Here is a 15,884-nt window from a genome sequence, read left to right on the forward strand (position 1 = left end):
CTTACAGCACAATAATATCCCATTCCATTCATGTACCACAATCTGTTTAGCATTTTCCTGGTTGATGAACACTCACTTTGTTTACAATCTTTGCAGTAATAAAGAGTACTGAGTAATAAAAATATTTGTACATATGAGGCCTTTTTCTCTTATTTTGGACCTCTTGGGAGGTGCATGGCTAGTAGTAATAGTATTAGGGGATCACTTAAGTATAATGAGTATAAGTCCAAGCTGCTTTCACTGGACCTGGGGCAGCTAGGTGGCACAGTGGATAGAGCACCAGCCTTAGAGTCAGGAGTACCTGGATTCAAATCTGACCTCAGACATTTAATAATTACCTTAACCCCATTGCCTTGAAAAATCTTAAAAAAGAATGACTGGACCAATTCACAGCTGCTTCCACAGTCCATCCATGTACCTGGCCTCCAAAAAGGGTCATTTCCTTTTTGGAGCAATTTTTGAGCACTGGCCCTGGAGTCAGGAGTACCTAAGTTCAAACCCGGCCTCAGACACTTTATAATTACCTAGCTGTGTGGCCTTGGGCAAGCCACTTAACCCCATTGCCTTGCAAAAATCTAAAAAAAAAAATGTAACGAGAAATTGCATGTAATTGAAAAAATAAAATAAACTTTAATTACAAAAACAAACAAATCTGCCTGGTCACCTCCTTTGACCATTGATCTCCTAGAGAATACCACTTCCTTCTAAGGTATAGAGCACAGTCCCTTTGCCCAGACTGTCTGGCATGCTTGGAAGTCTTTACCTCTTCACTTCTCTGTCTCTCTGAAACCCTAGCTTCTTTCAAGGCTCAATTCAAGTATCACTACCTATGGGAAATCTTTCCCAATTACCCCAGGAGGAAAAGACCAGGGGCTATCTCACTTTTGGGATAACTACCTGGGTGATGACTTCTTTAAGCCTCAGTTTCCTCCTCTGTAAAACTAGAGGGTCTGGTGCCCTTACAGCTCTAGATCTGGCTCCTGTGACATGGTTAGTTCTCTTTACCGCCCCCCCCCATTGTAATTATTTACTTTTCTAGGTAGGCTGAGGGCCAGGAATACTTTATTTTCCATCCCTATGTCTAACACTGTGTTTAGAACATTTCATGAGAAGACAGAAGGGAGGAGCTGAGATCCAGATCTGTAATTTCATCTCTCTGGAGCATCCCCAGGGTGGAAACTCCCTCTGACAGTGTACCTGGGGAACCCTCTGTAACTTAGTCCTCCTGAATAGCTTAGGACACTGAGGAATAAGGAGTCAGGCCAAGATGTGTCTGAAGAAGGCTTTGCATACAGTTCTTGATTCCAAGGCTGATGTACTAAGCACCTAGCTATGCTTCTTGTCATCATGCTTAAATAAACATGATAAATGTTTGCTGAATTAAGGGAAATAGTCATTTTAAATAAGACTGGATTCCTGGTCCTCATGGAACTTACAGGGAACTTGGGCCTTCCACAATGACTTAATCATCTTTATCATCCCCCTCTCCCTGTTTAAATAAGATCTCACCACATTGATTGTCTATCCAGATGGACAACCATTTTAAAACATTTCTCAGTAAACATCCTATAGATCTAAAACTTGTATGGGATATAAGCTTTACATTTTAGATGACTCATTGCCCACTATGGGACTTTACTCAAGGAAGGAGCTCAATATTTTTGAGAATTGATTGTAGCTAGAAAAAGAATACCTTTTCCCAGCATGATCTTTGAGTGTGTCCTTTGTGGTTCAGGCCAAAGGAATTGAATAATCAAACTGATATCATGGACTCAGCAGATCCAGAAGGACCCATAGAGACCAGCTGATCCAACCTTCTCATTTTACAGGTAATAAAACTGAGGTACAGAGAAGTCAGAAGTGATCTGTCCAAGCAGTCCTCTTTACTGTCCATCAAGACTTGAAAAGGAGGAGAGATTTGGAGGTGCATGGGGGAGATATGTAATAGCCTAGGGAACGGTAAGGTGAGAGGAGGGTGGGCGATCCTTGCTAACTTGTAAAAGAGCTTCAGAATTTTGGAAATCTTAGCACACCCAAGATTACAGGAGCAGCGGCATCCCAATAGCAGAGTGGATAGAGCACTGACCCTGGAGATTAAAAGGACCTGAGTTCAAATTCAGCCTCAGATACTTACTGGGCCAGTCCCTTAAACCTTTCTACCTCAAAAAAAAAAGGTGGTGGTGGGGATTACAGGGGCAGTTAATTGCAATGATCAGTCTTGGTCCCATAGTGGAGATGATGAAACATCTTCATAGAATAGTTCATATACTGTCAGGGTAATTTTATCACTGGGTTTTACTTTACTGTTTTTTCTTTATTACATGAGAAAGGTTCTATATGTATCAGGAGTTCAAAATAGCTTGTGTAAAAATGGCATGCATACAACCTGAAATTATTCATTTCAATTAACTAGGAATTAATGAATAGAAAATTAATTAAAGGGAAAGCTCTAATTAATTAAAAATTTATCAGAGGGAACCTCAGGCAATGAATAGGGTCATAGAATCAGAGGGTGCTGACCTTGGAGACACTGAATCCTGAGTTTGAATCCTACCTCACATTCACTATGTACACCTGTGCCTCTCAGCCTTAGTTTCCTCATCTATAAAGTAGTGATAATAGTACCTAATTTCAAGGTTGTTGTGAGGAACAGATAAGATAATATATACAGCATGCTTGGCTACATAAAAGTTATTATATTCATCTTTATTTATCCAAAAGGTCATGTCATCCAAGCTCATTTTACAGATAAGTAAACTGAGGTTGAAAGAGGTTTCTATGTGACTGAGCTCACACAAATACTAAGAGGTAAAGGTGGGATATTCACCCTGGTTCTGTGACTCAAAAGTCAACATTCTTTCCCCTGCCTGTATGATGATGATGATGATGATGATTTTTTTTTGTTCTTTATTCTCAGAGAAGACCATGACATCAGAAAAGCACATGAATTGGATTTGAGTGAGGGAGGGGGTTGCTAAGCTACTGGCCTCACTTTCTCCTCCAGAGCCATCTGGGTCCAGTGGCTAGATATGAATTAGAACAACTGGAAAGGACCCCGAGTACAAGGCAATCAGGGCTAAGTGACTTGCCCAAGGTCACACAGCTAGCAAGTGTCAATGTCTGAGGTCACATTTGAACTCAGATCCTCCTGACTCCAGGGTCAGTGTTCTAATCACTACATCCCCTAGCTGCCTTTGCCTGTTTAACCAGAAAGAAGAGGATCCATTTGGAAGCTGCCATGGCAAAATCCAGGAAACCTCAAAAATCAGGTTTCAGAGAATCTAGAGAAAAGGAGCTTCCACTTGAAACTAAGAGCTCACTAAAATTAGTGGGCCCAAGAGATGGTGAAATGAGCCAACTGGAATTAGGCAACCAGAAGAGGAAAGGAGGAGACCTGGAAGAGGTTGATTCATATTTAATTAGACCAATGTCAAGTCTGTTGAGTAATGAGATTGGCACCTGTTCTTTGCCAATATAAATGCAATGACATGGGATTTGCTCCAGCCCCTGAAGGTGTTCTCACATAAATGTTAAATGGGAATGTGTAAAGGATGGGAAAGGCCATTGGACACTGGGGAAGGAAAGGAAGGGCAAGTCATAGAGAGGGGGGCTGCAGCAGCAGGAAAGGAGAGGATGACTTGTTTTTGGTCTTGTACTACACAGGAAAAATGATCCCTAGTAGTCAACAAACATTAAGAAACCATTATGGGCAAGGCACCAGGCTAAGAGAAGGGGATTAAAAAAGACAAAAACTATCCCTGCTCATTCAATAAAATGGGGACCTTCATACTAATGTTGGGGGGTTTTAAATCATGGATAAATAATAAAATAAAGAAATAATAAAGAAATAAAATAAATAATAAATAAATAATAAAGTAAAATGAAAAAATAAAAATAGATAATAAAATAATGTATATATAATACATAATATGTAAATTATAATAACAAATAAGAAAATATAATAACATTTGAAGGTTTGCAAAGAATTTTATACATTGCCTCCTGATAGCAACCTTAGTAGATTTACAAATGAAATAGAATGGAATCCAGAAAGATCTTTGCAGGCTAGAATGTTGGGGTGAAACTAATAAGATGAGATTCAGGAGAAACAAAGGTAAAGACTTAGATTTGGGTTTGCACCATCCATTTTACCTTGACAAGATAGGAAAGGCATGGCTGGTTAGGCAGTTATCTGAAAAAGCCCTGAGGCCTAATGGAGAGAGAGGGCCAGCCTGCAAATCAGGAAGAGGTTGACTGGCTTCAGACCTTGGAGATCTACTGGGCAAGCTCTTTCTAAGACTTTATTTGGCAGACTTGTTCTCTTTCCCAACACAGGATGGGTTCCTTCCAATGGAAGTCTTTAATTAATGATAGACTGAACAATTGCGGAGGACACTGTAGAGAGAGTTTCTGGCCAAGCTAGATTGGCCAGCAAGGTCCCTCCAACTCTGAGGTCCTGGTGCTTTGTATCATGAGACTCATGGTAGAAGAATTGCATGTATGGGATAAGCTAATAGTTTTAACTTCTTTAATCTGCACTAAGACCCAGTATATCCTTGGGCATCATGAAAGGAGAAAGTCCTGATTCCTGGGTCCTTTGAATTCCATTTGAAATTTAAAATTGATTTTAATTTTACTTTAAAATTTTCATCAAATTGACATGGATTTAATACTCTCCCATGCCACATGGGTCTACTCCTTACCCTTGTAACTTCCCCTTTCACCTACATGCTAGAAAAACCTGCCAAAAGGTCAGGATTCTGTCTCCTAATTACCTCTAGCTCTTACTAGAGTTGGAGTAGAGTCCTGTGAGACTCAGGCCTACCATTTGAACTTCTGCTCTGGGATTGTTCAGCTTTGTAAGCTCACTTTCCATCTATTTCACTCAAATTTAAGCTAGTGTTATTGAAATCCCAGGTGCAGACTATATCTGTTTCCAGATGAAGTCTATCAGCAGCTGGGTGATAGCACACCAGCCCTGGAGTCAGGACTTGAGTTGAAATCCAGCTTCAGACACTTGACACTAGTTGTGTGACCTTGGGCAGGTCACTTCACCCTGATTGCCCCCCACCCACCCCATCCAGGCCATCTCCAGTCGTCCTGATTCATATCTGGCTACTGGACCCAGATGGCTTTGGAAGGAGAAAGTGAGGCTGGTGACTTAGTACAGCCCCCACTCACTCAAATCCAACTCATGTGCTTGTCATGGCATCGCCACCCTGTCGTGGTCTCTTCCAGGATGAAGGGCACACATCATCATCATCATTCTCACCTGAAGGTTACTCCTATCTCTCTACAGGGAGAAGTCAAAGTAATTCTTAACCCATGCTGCAACATCTATCCATGGGGATTGTCTTTTCTTTGCCAGGGAAGACTCCAATAATGTACTGTTAGAGCAATCACAAGGAGATGCACCTAGACCCCACCGGCCCTCACTCAGGGTCTATGGTCATTGAGAGAGGCTATTGGTCCACTTTACTGGTTACTGCTAGCATAAATAACTGCTAGCTAATGAACTGAAGATGCTTGGAATCTTCTTTCTGTTTACTTCCATCAGAATTTCCAGTCCTCCTGGAGGAGGGAGACATTGCCCAGGGAAGAGCATATGATCAACCCTGACTAAAGGAAACTACTCTTCTAAGGGCTTCTGATTTATCACAAAATCTCAAATCTGAAAGGGACACCAAAGCACCCAGGTTTGGAGGCAGGAAGAGCTAAGTTCAAATCCAGTTTCAGACATTTCCTAGCTGAGTGACCCTGGTCAAGTCACTTCAACATCTCTATTTCCAGCTGTTTCCTCATCTGTAAAATGGGAATAAAGACAGCACCCACTTCACAAGGTTGTTGTGAGAATCAGATGAGCTGATATCTGTAAATACAGTGGCTAGAACCCAATAGGTGAAATATAAATGTCACCTATTATTATTATCATTTGCTTTAGGGATTTGTGGAGTAACAAAACCAACCTACAGACTTGTCTCTCGGATATGCATTGAATGAAATGATGGCCTTATGGGGAAGTCAGTGTTCTTGTTGCTGAATAACCCGGAGCTCCTGCTCACCCTGTTAAGGGAGGGGCCTGGTTACTTTTGGAGCCCAGGAGAGGCAGCTTCCAGTGAACAGCAGCTCAACAGCCAGTTTCCTCAATCATTTCATTCCCCTAGATCTGAACCTTCTAATGCTCCCTCTCACCCACAAAGGGAAAAGTCCAGATTCCTTAGCTTGGCTTTCAAAGACCCCCATCTACCCTTCTAGTTAGAGGTGCATTAATCTATCTCCTCTCTCCTGCCAATTTCTTTCATCATCCCACTTCCATGTTTTTGTCCCTACCACACTCCCGGGCTAGAACACCATCCCTCATCCACCGGTGCTTATCTCTTCTTCATGTTTCATAAATAATACAATTGACTGGGACTGTTCCTTCTCTAAATCTTTGACTGCTTTTGCTTCTTCCTCCCACCTCCTGATATGACTCAAGGCTCTCCCCTTGGGAGCCTGGAGAGTTCTTCTAACTGGCTTTCTCTATCAGAGAGCCTGTCTATTCTCATGGCTCCAACCCTAGATAACAGATTCCCAAATCTCTCTCTTAATCCTGTCATCTCCAACTCAACATGACTAAAACCAAATCTCTTGGACCCTCCCCAGTCCCAACTACAGCTATCCCTTTGGATTCTCTAGTTTCTGCCAGTAAAACAGATTAGAAACTTCAGGTCATCCTGAACATTTCCCTCTCTTCTGTTCCCAGTACATCACATTAGCCCTCAAATCCGATCACAATCTTTGAAACCAAACCTTACCACTCCCTGCCTCAGTCTTCCTGCAAGTCTGCCCTTGACTTGGCCACCTCATCTGATTGTCTGTTCTTGACTGCTCTTACTGTCTGGAACCTAACTTTGTCCAAGGGACTCAGCAGTGAGAGTCCAAGCCCTTCCCCCTAAAGCAGGGGTCTTTCCCTCTTTGGGCAATTGGTGAAGCCTATGAAACCCATGCACAAACTACCTAAAGGAAACAAATTACATTGAAGGATATACTTTTGTTATTGGGGTTTGTGGGTGTTGATTTTGACTCAGCTCTTGATGACAGATGAATTGACACCCCTCCTCCAAGTCATCTTGGGCAGTCTTTGCCCCATGGAAGACTGGACCCAGTCCAGAAATGGTAGATTCTTTGGAATACTCTGTTCCTTTTCTAACTGTCCTAGCTTTCCCACTTCCATTTTTATGGCATTTTAAATTGTGCAAAACCCAAGCCCTCATTGAACAGAGGAAGAAACTGAGGCACAGAGAGTGATAGCTCAATACCAGCAGCAATCCATGAGAGAACTGAGATTCTCTGGACCCCACTGCTTTTTCTTCACCCCACTTCCAGTGAAGATGGCTTTGCTCAGACTCCTGGCCTGGCTTTCCTCTCTTCTTGACCTGTTGGGATCTTGCTCAGTCTATACCCCAGCTCTCCTTTGAGGCCCTCGCTGGGTTTTAATCTCATTTCCCTCATTATCCTCCATGCTGCCCGTCTTCATGGCCCTGATCTGAGAATACTTATGGGCCCAGTTGTTTTCATTCTTTCCTCAGTATGAGTCTGAGTCTCAGACTCTCCTGGGAAGGATACCCAGCATCTACACAGTAGATTGAATTGACTTGCTAGGAAGACCTGAATTCAAATTCTACTCTGACACCCTACTAGACAAATTTAAATGTATCCACTGTGAGATCAGTTTACCTCCTCATTAAATGGGGCTCATGATATTTGCAGAACCTACCCAAAAGGGTGGTTGTGAAGATCCAAGAAGATAACATACTTAAGGGGTTTTGCAAAGCTGAAAACCCTCTATAAGAACTGGGTCACCCGGGAGGGCTTTACATGGAATAACAGCCTGGTGGGAAACCAGGGTGAATAACGGCTATTCGTCTTCTTGGAGTCTCAGTTTCCCCATCTGAAAAATGAGATAGCTGCTGCTGCTGAGCTCCAGAGTTCCAGGCCCCATGGAGGATGAGAATTCGAATTGAGTCTCAGACATTTGACTCAAATTAGCTGTGAGATCTTGGCAAGTCACTTCACCCTAACTGCCTCACCTCCAGGGCCCTCTCCAGTTGACCTGATCCATGTCTGGCCACTGGACCCAGATGACTCTGGGGGAGAAAGTGAGACTGGTGACTTAGCACAGCCCCCCTCACTCAAATCCAGCTTGAGTGCTTGTCACAGCATCATCTCCCTGATGTTGTGGTCTTCTTTGAAAATGAAGGACAAGGGCGGCTAGATGGCAAAGTGGATAAAGCCCTGGCCCTGAAGTCAGGAGTACCTGGGTTCAAATCCGGTCTCAAGACATTTAATAATTACTTAGCTGTGTGGCCTTGGGCAAGCCACTTAACCCCGTTTGCCTTACAAAAAAAAAAACTAAAAAAAAAAAGAAAAAAGAAAATGAAGGACAAAAACAAACAAACAAACAAATAAACATGTTAGGGGTCCCCCCCAGGAGGATTCCCCAGAGGCCTGGATCAGTTTGGTCTTTGATCCCCAGAACAGAATAGACCTGATGAGGCAGGAGCTCTAAATCTCACCACACACACACACACACACACACACACACACACACACACACACACACACACATTTGCTGAAACAAGTTTTTTATTTTTTTATTTAATAATCAGAAGATACAATGTTAACCCTTTAAACATTTAAAATATAACATACTAAAACTGTACAGTTCATTTTAAAAGCTGACAAGTTAGAATTTTCCAAACAATCTCCAAAAAGCACCAACACTAAAGGTCCCATTCTTAATTCTCTACCCTTCTCTTTCCCCCAAAAAGCATAGGTTTCTTTAAAGTCATTTAAAGCTACTGGTAGTCAGCCCCTAAACAGAAACTTGTCTTGTTGTTGCTAATAATAAATAAGACCATTTTGACATTCTCTGATATTCTCTTGAGCCCAAAGAGGTTCTCAACCTTAGCAGACACAAAGTTTCCCTTTTTCTGGAGGTACAAGTGAAGGCTGAAAAAATGGCACAGTATATCAGAAAAAAAAAAAATCCCCCCCAAACCAGAGCTTTTTGGTTTATCTGCAATGTCTATGCTGAGCATTGTGCAAATCTGGAGATACATTCTGAAAAGATGAAATGAGAGGGACCATGTATTTAAAAGTCAAGGAATCATTTTTATCTCTTTTACCTTGTCCCCATTAGTCAACACTCTGAATCATGTGAAAAACAACTCCTGTTTTCATGCTCTTGTGATTTTCTTCCCTTTCTTCAGGCCTTATTGAGCCTGTTCTGCATCCTGATCTGCACCAATTCTCCACCTACTCCTTGGCATCCCCAATTCCTCCAGCTGTTATTGCGAAGGTGGCTTCATTTTCAGGCATTTCGGGGCTACCGAAACATAAGGATGAGAGCGATTAAGAAGCCCAAGCTATAACACAGCTTGGTGTCATCCTGTCCCTCTGAGCATACAGGGACATCACCTACATGTGAAATCTGCAGCATGTGTCTGTCTAGATTTACAATCATTATTAGCCCACAAGCTGACCAACTTCACCAGATTTTCACCCACCAAATTTCCTCTGATGCTAAATAGAGCTCATTCTACACCAGTACAGAAAGTAGAAAGACAGCATGATGTGGTGGAAGAATTAGTACAGTTGGAGTCAAGAGAAGTGGGTTCAAATCTCAGCTCCAACACATACTAGCCATGTGACTTTGGGCTAATCATTGGTTTGGGGGAACATAAGTTTCTGATGGGTACATGAGCTGAACAATATGCCCAAGTCTTGAGGTGCTTTAATAAACCCCAAGAAGCTAGAGAAATATAAGGTTGAGAAGGATTCTAGCTATTCTACCTGGCAGCAGGGGCAGAATTAGGAGGGATACACAGAAGTCATCAGGAGGCATATTTCAGATCAATTAATGTTTTGCCAAAGTGGAACAAATTTTCTTAGAGGTAGCAAGTCTTTCCCTGGGGGGCTTGAAGCAGAGGCAGGATGAGGAACTGCATATTGGGAAGCTGCCCAGGGACTTGTCCAGAAGGGTCAGAGAAGGGCAGATGTCAGAGATGACATCTGAGATCCTGGTGAGTCTTTTCTTCTCTGAGATAAGAGGGCTGCACAATCAAAAAGCCTTCATCACTTGATCCTACTCTTGTGAAGTATCATAAGTCAGTAGAAATTCCACAATACTTCCTCACTTTGGACAGGAATTCCAACAATAGAGAACAAAGTCCACCCTTGCCTACCCATCCTGTGTGGTGCTAATTCACAGTCTATTTGCAATGTCTGTCCCAGAGAGACAGGAAGGCAGATGGACACGAAGATGAAGATGAGACATATACTGACAGACAGACTCCATAGATTTCTATTCACCTGAACACCATCATTAGGACAAGAGGCCTATGTGACTCATGTCATTTAACCTCCTATCATCTGAGTGGTGGCCTCTTTTAAAAACAGGGGTTGCAGAAAGACTCAGATGATATGTAAAGCACTTTGAAAATCTTCAAGAAGTGGTTAAATGTGATTCTTGATTTTTGCCCACTCAGCCTTTCTTTTGTATGTAGCTGGGCTAGACCCTCCTCACATCCAGGAGGGCCCTGTTGGGCTAGCTTCAGCATAAGGTCATCTATACAAAGGAACTTCTGAAATCCCTCCTCTCTGTAAGGAAACTTTCTTCCAGTGGCCAATCCTGCTGAGCATCCATCTCCCTGGTCTATAACTCTCTGGATACTAAAAATCACAAGTTGACTGAAAAATTAACTTTGCTTCTTTATCTCTCAGGACATCTTATATGAGTCTGACATACATAAGGAGAGACTTTAAAGCAAAGTTTGGCTCTGCAGGGATACATTACCTTTTGCTGAATTAGCAAAACCAATCCCAAATCTTTTAGGGATTGTAGGGACTTGCGAGTTAAGAGGGCTCAGATGAACATGAAACCCCATACACAGCAAAAGAAAAGTCTCAGGGCTGAAGAAGACTCCAAGGCCAGTCAGTCTAAGGCAAATCTAAGGAATTCCCTCTAAGGATAAGACAACTTCCACTTGTAGACCTCCAGTGAGGATGAACCTTTCTCTAGAGGCAGCCCAGCCCAGTTCACATTGGATCGCTCCAAGTTTTAGGAAACCTCTCTTCACATTGGATGGAAATCTGCCCCTCCATGACTTCCACACACCATGCCTAGCTCTGCTCTTGAGGGCCCTGCAGCACCAGTCTTTCCCATCTTCCCAGCTTTTTCAACTCATCCTTATAAAAGTGTGGTCTCTTGTTTCCCCTCCTCTGGACCTGCTCCAGTGTTTTAGGGCCCATTTTGGATCCCAGTGAGACCTCCAAGGAAACCACCATAATGACTCTGGAGAGGCCTAGTAAATCTTTGAATTCACTAAAGGGTACTTGAAGAAAATTACCAGAGAACTCTTACAGCTCCATAAAATACCACATTTGCATACTCTACTTCTAAAGGAAAAGGCATGGGCTCAATGAAAACAGTAATCTGGAGAGGAGGGAGGCCAGATCAAGGAAAAAGAACCATGTATTTGATATTTGCCACAGAATACATAGAAATTGTATCAAAAAGCAACTGAAATACTTGAGGAATCACTTGATTTTTTTTTTCATTCTCAATCCCCAGGGGAAACAGTTAATATAGTCAAATGCCTCTCAAAATAACTTTTGAAAAGGAAATCCTTTTCAATAGGAGACTTTGCTCCCATCTACAGTCTAAATGATGCCATCTTTTAGGTAGGGCAAAGTTCTGTTACTTCCTATCTGTTTAGTTGCTTAAAACAAACAAAAAAATAAGTTACCTGTCATAAATTTTGGCAATGCGAAGTTCTCCTCTTCCCTTTCGCAAGCAGATCCTTGTTGTTGAAGCGTGGGCCAAAATGTGACCCCCAATGGGCTTTTTAGGGTCTGCCTGAAAACTAAACCCAACCAAAACATTTTAATTCAGTCTCATCCTGTGGATTTTCTACACCCAGGATGACAGAATAGAGTTCTCAACCTCTCGTGGAGAAGAGTTATTTTTAAATCCCCAGATCTGTGTAGATGTGTACACTGTTCTTCTGGCCATGATGGCTGCCTGAGTGGAAGCCGGCCACCCACTTAGCACCCGCCTACTTTAGCAAAAACCTAAAGTTCACCCCAGATGGCAGAACACTCAAGAAATCCAAGGAGGGAACCACATTAAATGTCTTCTTCTACCCCAGAATTACACAGAAAGTCTGCTAGAAGCCCATGAGCAATAGGGAAGGGATCACCATTAAGTAATCTCCCAGCACCACCAGAAAGGAACTGACAACTCAAAAAGGCATTCAGATTGAGGACTTTGGAAGCCCTAGAAGAGACACACCTGAACTGAGATGGACCAGAGGCCCAGGGGCTTCCAAAAGCCTAGCACTGTATCCTCAAAGGATTGAGACCCTTGAAGATTCAGGGGACACTAATCCTGGGAGGTAGAGTTCAGTGTAGGAACCCAAGGGATACTAAGTTACAGACAAAGAAACTTGACCACTCCACCCAAAATGATGGGTATTGCCTGATCCTGGCATAAAGCCTCAGTCCAGGAACTGAAACTGGAGAGATGAGTAACCTAAGAAAACCCTGACCAGTATCACATTGCTATAGATCTGGAGATCTCCCAAAAGGAGAGAGAACTCCATAGCAACTGTAAGCAAAGTCTCAAAGAAAAAAATGGATTTTCCATAAGGATAATCTGAATATCTAGAAGCACTAAAGAAAGAAATAAAGAATGAAGTCAAAGCTGTAGGTTAGTGTCCAAATCAAATAGAAGAGAATCCCTGTCAGCTGCATATTGACTCAGAAAACCTCAAATCAACATTATTTGCATTGTATGGTGTTTATATTTATTTTGTTTAACATTTCCCAATTACATTTTAATCTGATGCAACTTCACTCTGGGATTTTCCTGCCATGACCAGAGAAGGCAAGAGTGCCACTTTTGCTCTAAAGAACCAGAAGGAGACTAAATAGATTAGAAGGGAAAGTAGTAAATCTTTCCCAGGAAATGACTCTGAAAACCAGAATAGACAAAAAGAAATCAATGATTCCATGAGATAGCAAGGAATATTAGAACAAAACCCAAAGATTGAAAACAATAAAAGAAAATATAAAGTAATATCAGAATCACAAAAGACCTACAAACTGCTCCTACAAGTGAAAGGAGAACTTGGAAGACAATATTTCCAAAGTCAAAAAGATATATGCTTACAAACTGCATATCTTTCCAAAGAGGGGGAAAATGAGTTTTTCATGGAATAGAGTTGTTTGAGAATCTCTGAGACAATGATCAGAGCTTAGTAGGTTCTTCAAAATATAAGCCTGAGACTAAAGAGAAAATTTGAAATCTAAATATAGTTGAACAATTAGAAAGGGTTATATGGTGATACAGTAATCACATTTTAATAAAGGAGAAAAAACAAGTGTTTCTTCAAAACCTTAATGTCTTTAAAGGATATAGAGAAAAGAGAATGATATAATTATACCTGAGGTATATGAATATCAATTTGGAGGTGATGTGGAAGATGGATTGGAAAGAGAAGGGACAGGAGGCCAGGAGGCAAAGGAAGAAGTCTCTGTAGTCCAGGGGAGAGGTGCTGAGAGGCTGAAGTAGGCTGGCTGTGGTGTGATGGGAAAAAAGAAAGCGATGGATGGGAGATGCTACAGAGATAAAATTCACAAGTTTTGGAACCTGAGTGACCATGAGGAGCAAGATGGGAAGTTGAGCATAACTCTGAGGATTTAAGAAGATAGGTATTTGGAAGGATGATGGTGGCCTTGAGTAAAATTGGGAAATTTGAAGGAGGAGTGAATTTTGGGGAGAAAGATAATGAATTCTATTTTGGACAAATTCTATTTGAGATGACTAGAGAAGTCTCAGTTTAAAATGTCTAGTAGCTAGTTCATGATCTGACCTGCACCTCAAGAGAAAGATGAGGACTGATTTGGGAAGTCATTTGTATAAAGATGGTAACGGAATCCTTGGGGAGATCACAGAGAAAAGGTAGAGAGAAGAGAGCCCAGGATAATGTCCTGGAATACACATGAGGTGGAGGGCAGAGAGGGCATGGGAGAATATCTAACAAAGAAAACAGAGGATCATTCAGATAATCAGAAGAACCAAGCTCCTCCCCTTCACTGCCTAATTCCTAAATAGAGGAGTCTATTCTTTTTTAAAATTTTTATTTATTTAAGGCAATGGGGTTAAGTGACTCATCTAAGGTCACACAGCTAGGCAATTATTAAGTGTCTGAGGTCAAATTTGAACTCAGTCCTCCTGACTCCAGGGCCAGTGCTCTAATCCTGTGTCACCTAGCTGCCCCAGGATTCTATTCTTGATAGTTTTATTTTGTAAATACCCCCCCACCCCAGGCTCATTCCAGAACCCATCATGGAAGACTCAGAACCATTGGTGGTGGGCCCCCTTTCCCTTTGCCTTCCCCCCCCCCCCGCTCAGCTGGCTGCTTGATGGTACACATGATCTGGAGGAGAGGAGGATCAATAATTCTCTATCTTCTGCCAAAATGGAGGAATATTATGTCTAGCCACTGCCCTCTGAGCTCCTGCAGGTCTTCTCACCTGCCCTGGCCTCTATCCCCTGGTCTCCTTATGCTGCACCAGACCTATTGATAGCATCTAAGAATCCTTGGGCCATACCATTCAAACCACCTACCCAACTCTCACACTTTGCCTCTGTCTCTTATGCATAGTGTCCCCACAGCAGAGGGTGAGCTCCCTCAGATGGGGGATTTTCCTGCTTTTTCTCACTCTAAGCCCTGTGTTTGCTAGGCACAAAACATAAGCTTAACAAATTATTTTTCATTCATTCACTCATTCCTCAACTGTTTGTGATATAATTTCTGAACCTGTGTTTCCAGAAATAGATTTCTCCAGGGTCATTAGTGAATCTCTGACATTCCTGTTTCCCATCCTCCTCCTATTTTTCTGAAGCACTGGACATTGTTAAAAAAAAAAAAAAACCTTTTCTGGATAACCTTTCCTTCACCTAGGTTTTCCAAGAGGTTCCATTCTCTCAACTCTGATTTCCTTAATCGCTTCCTCTCTGGCTCTTTGCTTCATTCTTCTCCCATTCAAAATCTATGTCTAAGGTTGGAACACTGGCCCTTTTCTTTTCTATCACTCTTTGAGCTCTCTTGTCCACCTCCATGGATCTGACATCTATACATGCTTAGTTTGATTTCCTTTCAGAGAAGGTCATCAGACTAGCCCATGAGGGGAACGCCTCAGAGACTGTATAAACGATGATGGTCTTATGGAGCAGGTGGAGACTTGGGCATGAAAGTGTATTCTCAAAGAATAATTTAAGAAACAGTTTCAACCTGGAAGCAAATCTTGAAGTGCCACAAAGCTCTGATCTGGCCTCTATTCACAGAATCACAAACACAAGAATGTAAACCCCTTGAGAACAGGGATGATTTTATCCTTGGTACTTCTTCCCTAAAGACTAGCACAGGGGCTGACACAGAGAAGGTATTGAATAATATAATTTCTGGGCAGCTGGGTAGAGCTGCAGTAGATAGAGTAAGGGGCTGGAGTCAGGACATCTCTTTGTGAGTTCAAATCTAACTTCACTTATCAGCTGTGTCACCCTAGTCAAGTCACTTCACAGTGTTTTGCTGTTTCCTCTTCTGTAAAATGAGCCAGAAAGGAAATGGCCAGCCACTCCAATATCTTTGCCAAGGAAACCTCAAATGGAGTCATGAAGAGTCAGATATCACTGAAAATGGCTAAACAAAGTAATACTTGTTGATGATTGATTCATAGACTTTAGACTTGGAAGGCATCTTAGAAGTCATGCCTCTCATTTTTATGGATTAGGAAACTGAGACCCAAAGAGGTAAACTGAGTGGCCTACAGCC

The 15,884-nt window shown here is 42.0% G+C and overlaps 1 protein-coding gene across 1 annotated transcript in view; it reads right to left on the reverse strand.

Annotated features, from left to right (window-relative positions):
* Positions 1 to 8,597: 8,597 nt before the first annotated feature.
* Positions 8,598 to 15,884, reverse strand: part of DMC1 (DNA meiotic recombinase 1) — a 42,229-nt gene continuing 34,942 nt past the window's right edge. Inside the window, exons 13-14 of the mRNA XM_074226935.1 lie at positions 11,793 to 11,909; positions 8,598 to 9,370 (exon numbers count right to left, since the gene is read on the reverse strand). Coding sequence (XP_074083036.1) covers positions 9,301 to 9,370; positions 11,793 to 11,909 — 187 coding nt within the window. The 3' untranslated portion in view covers positions 8,598 to 9,300. The remainder of the gene's footprint in view (positions 9,371 to 11,792; positions 11,910 to 15,884) is intronic.

The sequence above is a fragment of the Macrotis lagotis genome, chromosome 2, assembly GCF_037893015.1.
Source record: "Macrotis lagotis isolate mMagLag1 chromosome 2, bilby.v1.9.chrom.fasta, whole genome shotgun sequence".
Taxonomy (NCBI): domain Eukaryota; kingdom Metazoa; phylum Chordata; class Mammalia; order Peramelemorphia; family Peramelidae; genus Macrotis; species Macrotis lagotis.